Source organism: Lissotriton helveticus, chromosome 1_1, assembly GCF_964261635.1.
Source record: "Lissotriton helveticus chromosome 1_1, aLisHel1.1, whole genome shotgun sequence".
Taxonomy (NCBI): Eukaryota; Metazoa; Chordata; class Amphibia; order Caudata; family Salamandridae; genus Lissotriton; species Lissotriton helveticus.
The window spans coordinates 2085807653-2085821702 of record NC_136057.1 but is presented as its reverse complement, the minus strand read 5'-3'; the positions used below and the strand labels follow the sequence as shown (position 1 = coordinate 2085821702).

The 14050-nt window shown below is 43.6% G+C and overlaps 1 protein-coding gene across 1 annotated transcript in view; it reads right to left on the bottom strand.

Moving 5' to 3' along the window:
* Positions 1 to 222: 222 nt before the first annotated feature.
* MCOLN2 (mucolipin TRP cation channel 2) overlaps positions 223 to 14050 on the bottom strand; it is a 566096-nt gene continuing 552268 nt past the window's right edge. Inside the window, exon 14 of the mRNA XM_078645573.1 lies at positions 223 to 724. Within this exon, the coding sequence (XP_078501699.1) occupies positions 688 to 724 (37 nt within the window). The 3' untranslated portion in view covers positions 223 to 687. The remainder of the gene's footprint in view (positions 725 to 14050) is intronic.

Genomic DNA, 14050 nt, shown 5'->3' with positions numbered 1-14050 from the left:
CTGCTGAATGTGGCCCGTGGTCTGAAAATTACATAACAACGAGTTCAGCATATTTTTGTGGGTCCAGTATCTTGGCCGAGTGTACAGCATCCATCCTGTGAAAATAATGGGTGGAGGTAGTCTAACCCCAACTTGTGCCCTGTCCACCATACATTGTCACAGAGGAGTTCAGTCAATGTTCTAGCTCAAAAAGTTATAAAAATATAATAAACAACAATGGAGCAAAGCAGAAGCAGAAAATATATTATATATAATATTCATGTGAAACTGTAAATGATTAATCCATTTCAAAATACACTTTAACAGCAAAACAAATCAACCCATACCCAGTGATATTAAAATCACTATTAATGAAAGTGCTATTTAAAGGCATAAATTATATTTTTCAATGTAAATAAAGTGAAACAATACACATCTTACCAGCAATTTGTACATGGATGACCGTTATATTTCATATTCATAAACCAATATAAAAATATACTGTTAATTTTCAAGTCCTCATGCAGTCAGCCAGCTGACTTTACCCCATTACAGTTAGCCCATGTTCAGCAATCAGAAGAAAAAAAAGAGCATTTCAGAAAACATATCCATTGTAAATCCTTGCTTGCTGGTTAACGTTGAATATTGACTTCTTAAAGTGCCAGTGTTTGTTTCTAGAAAGCAGGAATGTCTTCCTGCAGTAAGTTGTCAATTAATCAGTATCGAATCATCATCGAATCCTCGTCTGCAAAGAAGACATTCACAAATTATAATCATTTTCATACAATTGTAATTTTTGCTTTATTTATATTAAAGGTTACCTACGTTTCTCTTTACAGTAATTCAGTTAATAAAATAGCAACAGAAACCCCTACCTCATTAAAATTGAAAAACTGCTCACAGTATGTATTACCCCCTAGAAAAATAGCCAAGTACACCTCAAACAATGCAAACACGTACCAATAAAAAGTACCAACTTGTAAAATAGCACATTTGGTTTCATTAATTTTAGAAAGCCATTAGTGCCGTGTATTTAGATGATGCAGATGAACCTTGTTTACATGACCAAATTTAGATGTGAGGTAATTTTCTTTTTGCACTGTTTGAGGGAAGCCAAGGTTTGCCTTTTTTTTTTTTAGCTCTAAGCTACAGACCGCGTTAGTTGTCTGTTTTCAGACCTATGGCTCCCAATAAATAACATACTTAAAATGTAATTTCTTCCGACTGAAAAGCTTTATTGACTTTCTCACTTCCATGCTCTTGATTCGATTGCCAGCCTCCCATTCTTGGGTTTGACCTGTTCAGGAGCATTTCATTCTCAGTGTTTTGATTCCTCTGCTGACATCACACCGTGCTTGCAGTGCACGGGTAAAGGGGGGGGCGGGGGGGAGACGGGCAGGGCAGGACTGGGAACCAAAACCGTCCCCTGGGAAAGTGCTCGGACCTCCCCACCTCCCGCGGGGGGTGGGTGGGGGTGCCACCGAGCTCTTTGCCAGGGGCCGGTTTTCTGCCGATTTCGTTACAGGGACGATTTTGCAGCTATGCTGCAAAAACGGCCCTATAACAAACACGGCCCCTAGGGGCCCAAAACCAGCCCCCACCTGTGTAGCGCACGGGGGGGGGGGGGGGAGGCATTGCCCAGTGCCCGCGACGACCAGTCCGGGCCTGGAGACAGGGGAGGGTATTTTCTCTCCCACTTCCCCTCCTCCCTCCCCCTTTACATCCCTCAATCGATGTCCTCTTGCCCTCAACATATTCTTTTTAATTGACCTTTTTACAGCTGCCATACTATTGACGAGCCACTATCTGAAAATGATTTTTTTAAATCTCCAAGATGGCATGTACACGCATGCATGGTGGGCATTTAGGAATGGGTTTTTTTTCATTACAAAAAAAAAAAACATTCATAGATGGCTACTGAAGATTCAAATGCATCCACAGTGGCATTCTATGAATTGGATATGTTAAAATAGAAAAACAAGTATTAAAAGATGGCCAATGCAGATGAGCATATAATGCTTTTGTTCTGTGTAAGAGAGACACCAAGAATGCACATCCATCAACAGTAGCCATCTTTGAACAGAATATGTTAAAAGATAACATGAATTTGAAGATGGCTGCTGTGGATGCAAGTGCACCTGTGGAGCCAACTCAGGCAGCATTTCATTGTTTTACAATGCCATTGAAAGATAGGCGCCTCGAACACATGCGTTTTTAGGTCTTGCCTGAGCCAGCGCATGCGCTGGTCTGGCGAGACATTTAGTTGAAGTTGAAGTTGAAGGGTTTTGTAAAGCGCTCGATCACCACGCGGTTTCTTGGCGCTGCAGACGGATAGCACCAAGGGGAGCAAGAGGGTTACTGCGTCGGGAATGCAAGAGAAAAGAGGTGAGTTTTTAGAGCTTTGCGAAAGTCCATGTAGATGGGAATGGACCTAATGGCAAGGGGAAGGGCGTTCCAAAAAGGGGGGGGCAAGAGTGGAAAACCTTGTGCCTCCAAGATTTTTCCTCCGAAAGCGAGGAACGCAGAGGAGAAACGGAGTGGAGGAACGTAGATCTCTATTGGGAACGTAAGCTCTGATCTTAGAGTTGATGAAGTCTGGGGCCGTGCCAGCCAGAGCCATAAAGATCAGGCAGCCCATCTTGAATAAAGAACGCTCCAAGATGGGCAGCCAGCTGAGAGTTTTTAGTAGGGGGTTAACGCGGTGCGACTTAGGGAGTCTATAGATAAGACAGGCCGCCTGATTTTGAATTAGTTGCAGGCGCCGGAGTTCGTAAGCAGGGATGCCTACATACAAGCCATTGCCATAATCAAGGCGAGATAAGATCATGGCAAGAAGAATGATTTTAAGGGCTGTGACGGAAAAAAAACGAGAAACTTTCCGTATGGTTCTGAGAGACAGAAAGCAGGATGAGACCACGGAACTGAACTGGGAACGCATAGTGAGGTCCTGCCTGACTTTGATACGCAGAGTTTTCACAGAGGCAGCAGGTAAGGGAGGGGGACCAAGGGAAGGAGGCCAAAAGGCAGAGGTCCAGGGGCTGGGAGAGCCGCCGATAAGTACCAACTCAGTCTTATCGGGATTCAACTTTAAACGGTTGCAGTTCATCCAATCATAGATAAACGTCAGGGTAGATTGGAACTTTAGAGAAGAATCAGGGGAAAAGGAAAGGTTAAAGATGAGCTGGAGGTCATCAGCATAGTTAATTACTGTGACCTCCATTTTTTGCAGGGTAGCTATAAGGGGATAGATATCAAGATTATACAAAAGAGGAGAGAGAGAAGAGCCCTGGGGGACCCCACAAAGGACAGAACAGGTGGGGGCAGAAATGTCCTCCAGCTGTATGGCCTGAGTGCGGTTTCCTAAAAAGGAGGTGAGCCAGGCCAGAGCCGACCCCCGAATGCCGGCGCCCCCGACACGGTCGAGAAGCATGGAATGATCGACCATGTCGAAGGCGGCGGACAAATCGAGGAGGACCAAGGCCTGTGGAGAGTTGATGTCGGCACTCCTCCTAAGCTCATCTAAGACGGAGAGGACAACAGACTCCGTAGAGTGTGATGGGCGAAAGCCTGCCTGATGGGGGGCTAGGAGATAGTTCTCCTCGATAAAGGTAAGGCAGGTGGTGACGTGGCTCTCCAGCATCTTGCCCAGAAACGGGAGCAAAGAAATGGGGCGAAAATTAGAAAGAGGTAAAATCAGCACCAGGTTTTTTCAGAATAGGAATAACTTTGGCTGATTTGAACGAATCAGGGACAATTCTCTGTGTAATGGAAGTATTGAGGAGGGTTAGCGGGGGTTCAAAACAAATAAAGAAAATCTCCCTGAGAATGTGAGCGGGGCAGCAGTCAGAGGGAGACCCCGATTTGACCTTCTTAAGCAGGGCGTAGAAAGCTTCCTTGGAGATCAGGGGAAGTTGGTCAAGAAAAGGAAAATTAGGCGGTGGCTGGGGACAGGAAAAGGAATGAGGAGGCAAGGGAATATTGCATTTGATGGTTGCAATTTTCTCAATTAAATATTCATTGAGGGAATTGCAGAGAAGTTGTGAGGGGGCAGGCTTAGGGGTGGCTCTGTCAGAAGTTGCTAGCTCATGGAGAATAGTAAAGATTTCCTTGGGTTTATTTGCCGCAAGAAGAATCTTAGAGGAGAAGTATTCCGATTTTGCTAGGAGAATAGCTTTTTTATAATCCCAGAGAAGAGTCATATATTGTATTTTTAGTGTAGGGCAGTATCCGCGCCACCAGTGGCGTTCAGCCTGCCTAAGCCCAAGTTTTTGAGCCTTAAGTTCGATGGTAAACCATCTATTGGCCTCATGGGAGCGACATGTTCAGACCAATTTAAGAGGAGCCACTAGATCGCAAGTAGCAGAGAGCCAGCTATTAATAGCAGCCACCTGAGAGTTAGGGGGATGTCGGCCAAACTGGGGGACGAGGCTGCAAGAGAGGAGCAAAGTGTGGCAAGATCCACGCGATTCCAATTCCGTGCCCAAACATTTTTAGGAGGGGCGGGGCTTGATGTCGGCCCGAGTTCAAGAGAGAAAGAAATCAAGGAGTGGTCAGACCAAGTGCAGGGGGAAACTATGGGAGGGGAAATGGATAAGTTGGCTGACCAGATCTGATCCAAGATGTGGCCATGTACATGAGTAGGGAAATGTATCTGTGAGGTGAGGTTCAGGCTGTTAAGTGATTCTGTAAAGTCTTTAGACATATGATCCTCACGAGGGTCATTAGGCCAGAAATTAAAATCACCCAATACTAGGACGGAGGAATTGTTGACGACCAGAGTGGCCAACAGTTCCTGCATAGCGGGAATAAAACGGGGCATGGATTGGGGGAGGTCGATAGAAGAGCGCACATGTGAATGGGACCGCTAGAGAGATGGAGCGAACAACTAAAAAATCAACAGCAGTAATAGAGGGATAGGAAAGAAGTTGAAACTGGAGATTAGAGCGGGCTATCAGGGCCAAGCCTCCTCCAGCCTTACCCGCCGGACGGTCAGCTCGAAGAGCATAATATGGGTCGGGAAGGGCCGCTAGAACGTCAGGCAGGGAGTCAGATGAGAACCACATTTCGGTGAGAAACAGGATGTCAGGCTTGACTGTGTCCATGAAATAAAAAAGTTCCAATTGATGTTTAACCGCTGAGCGGTTATTAAGAAGATAGGCTGTTGCCACAGACTGGGGGCTGGGGAGGGACTGGGAAGGAACCTCCGGCTTAACAATCAGCAGATGGGGCTTCTGTGGTCCAAGCATCTGAGAGGGTGATAAGATAGGATTTGGCTGTAATATGCCAAGGTTTTCAATATGGGCCAGGGTGGAGGCATTAAGAGACCAATTACCTTGAAATGCCAGAAGTTGTGGAGAGGAATAATATAGTAGTCGGGCATAATGATAGGCCCCGGTCGGGTGCGGGCGGGCGCTGACGGGCTTGCCTTTGGCGCGCCTGCTGCGCGCCGCCAGCAGGCCCGCTGCGCGCATCCGCTGCGCGTGCGCATAGGGCCTGGGTTATGTAGGTCCGAGCGCGGGAGTCTGGAGCACTGACCTTACCCAGAAGTGTGGAGTAACCCCCGAGAGCCCTCTGATCAATGGGCACACAGCCTTGTCGGACCGGGGCTGGGGTGAATAGGCAAGGTAAGTATCACAATAGTCGCACACAAATCAATGTTAAAAGGTGAATTGCAATTTAGTGACTTTAGTGAGTGGGCTTTAGAAATCAGACCACAAGCTTTAGCTTGTGGCCTAAAGCTTGCGGGCACGCGCACAGCCGCCATCTGGCTTTCCTCACGCTTGCTCTCCCAAGCGCCTCACTTCGCCCCTACCCCACCACAGAGCCCCTCTGGAGGCAGCAAGCAGGAAATACAATTAGCAGCAGACTTCATCCACACTGTGAAATCTGTGGGCACGTTCACTTCTGATACCAGAACAGGCGAGTAATATAAATCAGGCGTTGGTACCGTTTACACAATGCCCTTATGCATTTCTGAAAATATTAAACATGCTGTTTAAGCGCCTCTCTCCGACCCTCCCCCACCAAAGAGCGCGTCTGTAAAGCAGGGAATACAATTAGCAGCAGACTTCATCTACACTGTGAAATCTTTGGGCATGTTCACTTCTGATACCAGAATAGGCGAGTAAAATAAATCAGGCCCTGGTACCGTTTACACGACGCCCTCGTGCATTTCTGAAAATATTAAACATGCTGTTTATTAGAAATAAAGTTTAAATGCCTCACATTTCCCAACTAAACATCGTTCTATTCTTGTAAAAAGTCCAACCGTGCTGATTTGTAGGTCTCAGCTGAAAAAGTACATGCACCGTCTTTTTCAAAACATGTTTATTTTCCCCCACAGTGGGCGCCATTACCATTACTTGGCTTCATAGACACTCGTTTGCTTGCTTCTTTTAAGTCAGCTGGTGTAGGTTTACATCCTCTGCGTGTGTTTGTCTCTCCCCTAGAGCATGAGTGCATTTTTGTGTCCTTCCACTTCGCATTTTTAGGTGCTACTTTTTTGTTAATATTTTAAGCACCCTACCAAAGTGCGTGTTTTTCAGCTTTCTCCCTCGTGTATATCTCCGCCCTCCGTGTTAACACAAGAAGCCTGACCACCCACGTGCTTCGAGCTTTTTGTGTTGCAAGTATGTTCAAAGAAGCATGGTAATACCATTAATTTAGAATTTACCATGATATTACTGGAGGGAGGGAGGGCTTGTTCATTATATTTTTGAAATGTACAGGATATCTAACTGAACAGCGAACAGATTGAGGTGCTGTGGCCAGAATACTGGTAGGTTCTTAGAAAAGCAAACACTATGCAGGCTGTTGCAAGGCTTACAATTTGACCTAAAATGTATTATGCAACAATTAGTAATATGCAGTGCCATCTGCAAACTATTTCTAGTTCTCCCACTTCTTCAATACCCACTCTTCATTGTCTTCCTTTCACTCCTGGCTTCTCCCTCAGTGTGTTTGTATTACATTTCCAGGTACCCGTGTGTTGCTCCATCTTCCTTGCCTTTACTCATGCCAGTCAATGCTCCTGGCCTTCATCTCTCTTCGGATACTCAGTTTTTTTCCTACTCTCCTTGTTGTCAATCTTGCTTCCATCCCATTTCCTTGCTACAGAAGCAATATGTTTACCTGACCACCTGCCCTCTTTCTTTATTGTCTTCCTCTTCATTGTTTCGGTTTCCTTCTATGCAGTATCTTACTTTTTTTCTTGACTTCTCTGGTGTAGATTCCTGGTGTTTCCTTTACTGTGTGTTCCTTATTATTTTGTTGTACAGCGCTTGTGTGAACATACTTTATATAACCATTAGTACATAGTTTTGGTATCATGCAGAGCCTGTGGGTATGCTTGCATTTTGAGGTTTCCCTTTGTAGTCTAATGTATTAGTTAGTTTCTGACCAGATGTGGGTAAGTAGACATAAAATGTGCTGTATGGATGGGCAGGCTGTGAACTAATGAATTCTGTGTAGTGTTTCCGGTATGCCATTGATCTGTAATTCGCTGGACTTTTCTGTGATGGTGACATCTTTGCATATATCTTGCCAGCTGTATTTTTGTTCTATTTCCACACAACAGCTTCTGAACTTGGGTTTATCTTATTTTGAGGATCATCCTGGTGAATGCCTGGTGGTCTCAGTTGCACGTTTTTGCTTGCTCAGTCGAGTACGGTGAATTTTAGGAAGTAGTGCTTATCCACTGCATAACCATATTCCCGTTAGGACAGCAGATGTCGTTCTCTTTCACATTGCTCTTACCCACAACAAAAACAGAAGAAGCATTGGCATAGACAATAGGTCTCGCCTTTTGGACCTTATAAATGTTTAGCCATGCAACAGTTGATGTTGTTGCACCAAGGATATTGTGCTGGATAACTAAACACTTATAAAGTCCCAAAGGCGAGACAAAGGCTTGTTGTCTCTAACAGACATCTAACAGAAGAAACATTGACAACGCCAGCGGTTTCATGGCTGAGACGAATTGGATTGCCAATGCTTGTTTACACAGAGACAAGAGCACTTTTTGGGATGTCAAATATTTTTTTGAGCTTATAACTTTACAAAATACACTGAATGCCCTGATATATCTACATCAACAGTCTCTGCCGAATAAATCACTTCAGATATGACCCTGTGAAGAGAATGGTCTCTACAAGGGTGCACTATACCAGCCAATGCCTCAGTTTTGCCATTGTTGTGAATTACTCAAAGTGATGTGAGCTTAGTGATATGATGGGAGCACACCGTTTACTCATTTGGTATTACTTAGCACCTTAAATGCAGGCAACAGAAATTCCCACAATATTGTTAGTGGCAGGAAAATGACTAGTTTCCAGGGTACCAATGCTGCTACACACAGCCTACTCTAAACATCTCCTTGTGCTGTGAGATGCAAATAGAAATGTCTTCACTAAATTAGGCAACAGCCATTACCACCATCTATAGGTCCCTGTTTTCATGCTTCCTGCATTTCTCACCGCAATGGACTCTTCTGTGTAGCCATTCCGTTACTTTAAAAAAATATATATTTTTATTGCCATTTTCTTTCGGGAAGAAAAAAAGATAATATAAACTTTGCATATACAATTAGGCATTAAGTTAAGGAGATACAATGAAGTGGGGTATATAGTTCAGAGGGAGGTATACATCTCTGGGTTAGTGTCCCATATAATTACATTGTATTCACCAGATATATCGATACAAAGGTACATTCAGTGCCTAATTCTTGCATTATGCCGTAGGGGAGTCTTCATTATTGTCATCTAGTAGACATCTCATTGCATTATGATAAAACTTAGTAAAACCCAAAACATATTAACCAATCAAACAACTAAAGCATTCAGAGGTTAGGTATCTAGTTAGTCATCGCAAATCCCCTCACTCCAGGAAGGGCTCCACACCAATATATATGGGTGCCATTACTAATAATGTCTAGTTGGGGAAATGGGTTAGAATTCAGCTTGATTGATTACCTCCTGTTGTTGGGTCCATGTGAGAGAGGTTGGGAGGTGTTTGTTGGTGGTTCTGCATTCTTTGTATTACTAGGACAACTCCTCCCCCCCCCGTCACCTCCCCTGTTATCCTAGGCCATAGCACCTCCGACCACAGTCCTGCAATTGGGTAGCGTCTTATGCATCGATTGTCCGCTTTTATCAGTACTTGCCTGGAGACTAATCATAGTGTGCCAAGAATTAATCAAGGGGGGGTCAACTCTTCCTCTTTGTAACAGTCGCGGGCTGTCAATATGCCCTGCAGCTGTCCACTGTTGTAATTGGGCCTCTGTAAAGAGGGAGGAGGTGTCACCCCGTGGAAGGCCCATCAAGGGAATGGCTGGTGCATTTAATGGGGTCCCTGCCATTTATTGAGTGCATCTGCTCCAGCATTACAACCTGTAACAAAGTGCTATGAGCGTGGATCTGTTCCCTTGGAGTTGTGCTGCCAGGTAATATGCTTCAAAGTCTGAGGCCCCCAGTCCACCTCTCTCTGGGGATCTCTGCATTGCTGCCAGCGACACCCTGTGGTTACACCCATCCCTAATCAAATCTCTGGTCATCATGTCTAAGATTCTAAACCATTTCCGCAGGACCACCTCCAGGAGGTTAACAAAGTAGTATAGCAGTCAGGGAAGTACTACCATTTTGGATAGTGCCACTCTAGCCATAATTGTGAGGTTGAGGGAGCACGAAAACGAAATGCAAGTTTTAAGGGAGTGTATTGCTTGACTGAGGCTACCTTCCATTAGGTCTATTTGTTCAGGAACAGTTGAATGTCTTGAAGGAGTGAGGGACCCAATTAATTTTCATTGAAAGTGTTTTTTTTTTTTTGTCCTCATTAGTGCAATGTTTTTGGTAAGGAGTTGTCGGGGCCCCAATCTCTCTTTGGTTCTATGCCTTCACTGTCGTGTAACAGGACGTGAGTATCTAGACAGTTCCCCTACATCGTTTAGCAGAGAGGAGGGTCCCCTTATTTCCATTACTTGATTGAAGGATTTAGTCGTAGGGGGGGAGAGCTAGCCATTATGGCTACTCATGCAGGCCTTCTCCTGACTTTCCATTGCTCGCACATAATCATTGGACTATTACACAGATGGATCTGTTCCAGACCAGCCAGCCATAGGGACAATATCCCTTGAAATTATGCTCAAGTACAATTTAGCTAGATCCTAGCTGATATTTTTCCCATATCTCCCAGAACTTAAATTTTTTACTAGGTTCTTTCCTTTTGTCTAGTTTGTATATTCTTAGTATTGATGTTAGCCATTCACTGTGAGTTGGTGGAACCGGACTCACCCACCTCACACAGATCTCTCTCCTAGCCAACAATATAAATAGGAAAAGTAGATTTTCCTGTAATTTAGAGAGTTTTTCTGGAACACTAGGATTCATTACCCCAAAAATAATTAAATCAATACTCACGTTTAGATGTCTTCCTAGTACCCCATCTAGCGTCTTACCCACATCATTCCAGAAGCCGTCGAGAAGGGGGCACTGCCGAAACATATGTAGGTCGTCGGCTCTTTCCAAACCGCACTTTGGGCAGGCTTTTACTGTCGCCCCGGGAAATTTCGATAACTTTTTCGGGGTCCAGTAAGCTCTGTGAGATGTGAACAAATGGTTTCTCTTAAGGGCAGCTGATGTTACGATTTTCCAACATTTGCTCATGGATACTTGCCATTGGTTGTTTAGCTCCAACGTCGGCAGATCTTTCCCCCATACTCTCTCCGGTATCTGGAATTCTTCTTCCCCAGCATGGATCAAGGCCCAATACCACAACGAGATTTCTTTATGTATAACATCCGTTTTCAGCATTTCTTTTTCCAAGTTTAAGTTTCCCGCTCTGATTTCTTTCAGGGATTTAGCCCAGCTAGATATCTGATAATACTTGAATTTTGCTACAGAGCCATTAGTTTTGGAGGATAGAGTCTCCCAATCCAATGGGGTGTTTTGGGACATAAGATGTCCCCACTTTGTTATTCCTGCTGATTTTATTGGGAGCGCTAGTTTGTCTTTAAGACATTCTGGGGTGCCAGGTGAGTCCCAGATGGGGGCCAGATCGCTGTAATAGGGGATATTTAAAGTACATCTTATGCCGAACCATGATTTGGCCGCAGACTTCAGCATCTTGAGTTTAATTTTTTTTTTAAATTTAGGGTGTCCAAACTTGTATAAAAAATGGCTGGTTTTGTTAGTCATTGTTTGAAAATGCGGCGGATAGTTTTCAAAGGTGTTTAGGAGCTTCCTGCTTGATTTGAATTGGAATGCTCTGCAGTACTCAAGGAGATCAGGGCTTGCAATTCCCCCCTGATATTTCTTCCTTCTTAGCTTACTCCAGGCAATTCTGGGATTTTTTGAAGACCAAATGAAACTTGAGATTTCACCCTGGATTTTTTTTATTGTTTCTCTTTTAAATTCGAGAGGTATAGCTCCAAAGGCAAAAGTAAATTTTGGTAAAATAGACATTTTTATAATGTTTGATTTGCCGAGTAGAGTCAAGGGTAGACCTCCCCACACTTTCAGTAACTTCTTGACTTCCTTTTCAATTCTTTGTAGGTTGGTGTTTGTTACTTTATCCAGGTCTTTAACTAGGTCTATTCCGAGGTATCTGATAATATTCTTGTTATAGGGACTGATAGAATTGTCATTCCAGCTCATTGTTTCCGTTTTATCTCGATTAATTTGGTAACCAGAGAAGCTTCCGAAATTGGCCAAGGTCTCCTCAATTGTTATTAGAGAACCACTGAGGTTATCAGTGAAAATCATCAGATCATCTGCATAGAGGGCTATCTTCTTAGACCAGTCTCGGAAGATAAAAGGAGATATTGAAGGATCAATTCTAAGACGTTCTGCCATGGGTTCAATATAGAAATTGAAAAGTAAGGGGGAAAGGGGACATCCCTGCCTTGTTCCTCTCTTTATCTGGATATTTGTGGTGAGGTTGCCGTTAACTAGGATTTGAGCTCTGGGGGAGGTATATATTTTTGCCACCATATTCAGGATATTTGTCCCCAGATTGAATTTTTTTAGGACTTCACTTAGATATACCCAGTTGACTCTATCGAACGCTTTTGCTGCGTCGATAGTGATTATTGATAGAGGTAATTTCTCAGTGGTAGCTATATCTATGGAGGCAAACAGTTCTTGCGTTAAATCTTGTAATTGTCTTCCGGGTATAAAGCCCTTCTGGTTGTTATTTATTAACAGCCCCGCTATTTTCCCCAGTCTCTTAGCCATAATCTGTGTAAAGATCTTATAATCACAGTTCAGGATTGAGATTGGGCGGTACGATTCGCATTTTTTTGGACTTTTACCCTGTTTTAAGAGGATAGTGATTGTGGCTTCATTCCAGGAATCTGGAAGGTCACATTTTTCCAGGAAGATTTTATTCAGCAGAGTTGTTAAGGGGGAAAGCAGTGCCTCTTTTAGTTTTGTATAGAATTCGTTCGGCAAAGCGTCCGGACCAGCTGCTTTGCCTTTCTTGAGATTTTTTAATACATCTTCTACTTCCTGAGTTGAGATCTCCGCATTTAGTTCCTCTCTCAATTCTGGTGATAACATTGGAAGATTTAAGGGGTCTAAGAAGTGTTTTATTTCTCCAATTTCTGGATTACAGTCTTCCTTGTATAGATCTGAGAAGAAGGCAAGAAATTCTTGTTTTATTACATCTTCTTCTGATCCATTTTCCGCTGGATTTCTAGGGTCGATACAAGCAACTTTGTTCCTGGATTGATCTGTCCTGATTTTCCAAGCGAGCATCTTACCACATCCCTCACCATATTCATAATGGGCGAGTTTGCTAGCTTCCCATTTTTCTCTAACTTTATTTTCCAAGATCTCTACTAGATCTTCTTTTTGTCTTGATCTCTCTGTCTCCAGTTGCTCTATGCGAGAGGGAGAAGTTGCTGCGGCAATTTGTAAATCCGAATTTTTTATCTTATCTTCCAAAGTTAGGATCGATTGTTTTATTCCCTTTGATTTGTGTGCCGCTAGGCTAAGGATGTGTCCCCTGATCACCGCTTTGTATGCGCCCCAGGTGGTCTGAATTGAGGTGCCTTCCTTATTATCTTCAAAGAAGAGCTCCGTCTGTATTTTAAGCTGGTCGATAATCTGAGGGTCCAGGAGGGTTGTTCGATCCAAAGTCCATCTTGAGCCCTCCTTACTAGGTTCCAGTTTCAGGGTGATCAAGACCGCCGAGTGATCTGAGAGATGGGCAGGGATATGTTCTACTTTTACAGTTTTTCCGATTAGCCCTTGATCTACGAGGTAAAAGTCGATTCTTGATTGGATTCCGAGTTTTTTATTTTTGAAAGTGAAGTTGTTGTGCCTCTCTCCCTTTTCCTTCCATATGTCCACTAGGCACAGATCCCTTTTATACACCCCCAGCCACTCTCTCCTTTTTGGCAGGGTTATTTGTCTTCTACTAGGAAGACGGTCGGTTTTTGGGTCCGGTATGATATTAAAGTCACCTCCTAGTATGATAGGTGATGAGACAGAGAGCAAATGCGAATACAAGGATTGTAACGGGGCCGGGTCGTCCATGTTTGGACCATAATAGCCTGCTACTGTTAGGGCATTGTTTCGTATCCTTACTTTGGCCAATGCCCATCTCCCCTTCGGATCAATTTCTGATGCTTCCACTCTTGCGTTTAGAGACTTTTTAAGGAGAATCGCAACGCCTTTAACTATACACTCCTGGTCAGTGCAGATGTAAGAGTCTACCCAATGTAGTTTTTTCACGATGTCTTCCCACTCTTTTTTTAGCAGATGTGTTTCCTGGAGGATTATGATTTCACTGTCTGATGTTTTTAAGTATTCTAATATTCTCCTTCTTCTACTCTTGACTCTTAAGCCATTAACGTTCCAGGAGATTATTTTCACCTGCGTTTTATCCTTTTTCATCATCATCATTTTTTCTTATATAGTTCTCTTTTTTTTTTTGTTCTTTTTTATGGACCCCCGAGTACTCCTTATCTTTTTTCTGATTATTCTGATTGTTGCTGAGGACGTTTTTTTTTTTTTTTTCCCCTACCTTGCTCCCATCTCCCGTGCATTATTTTACTGTTTCTTGTTTCTTTCTT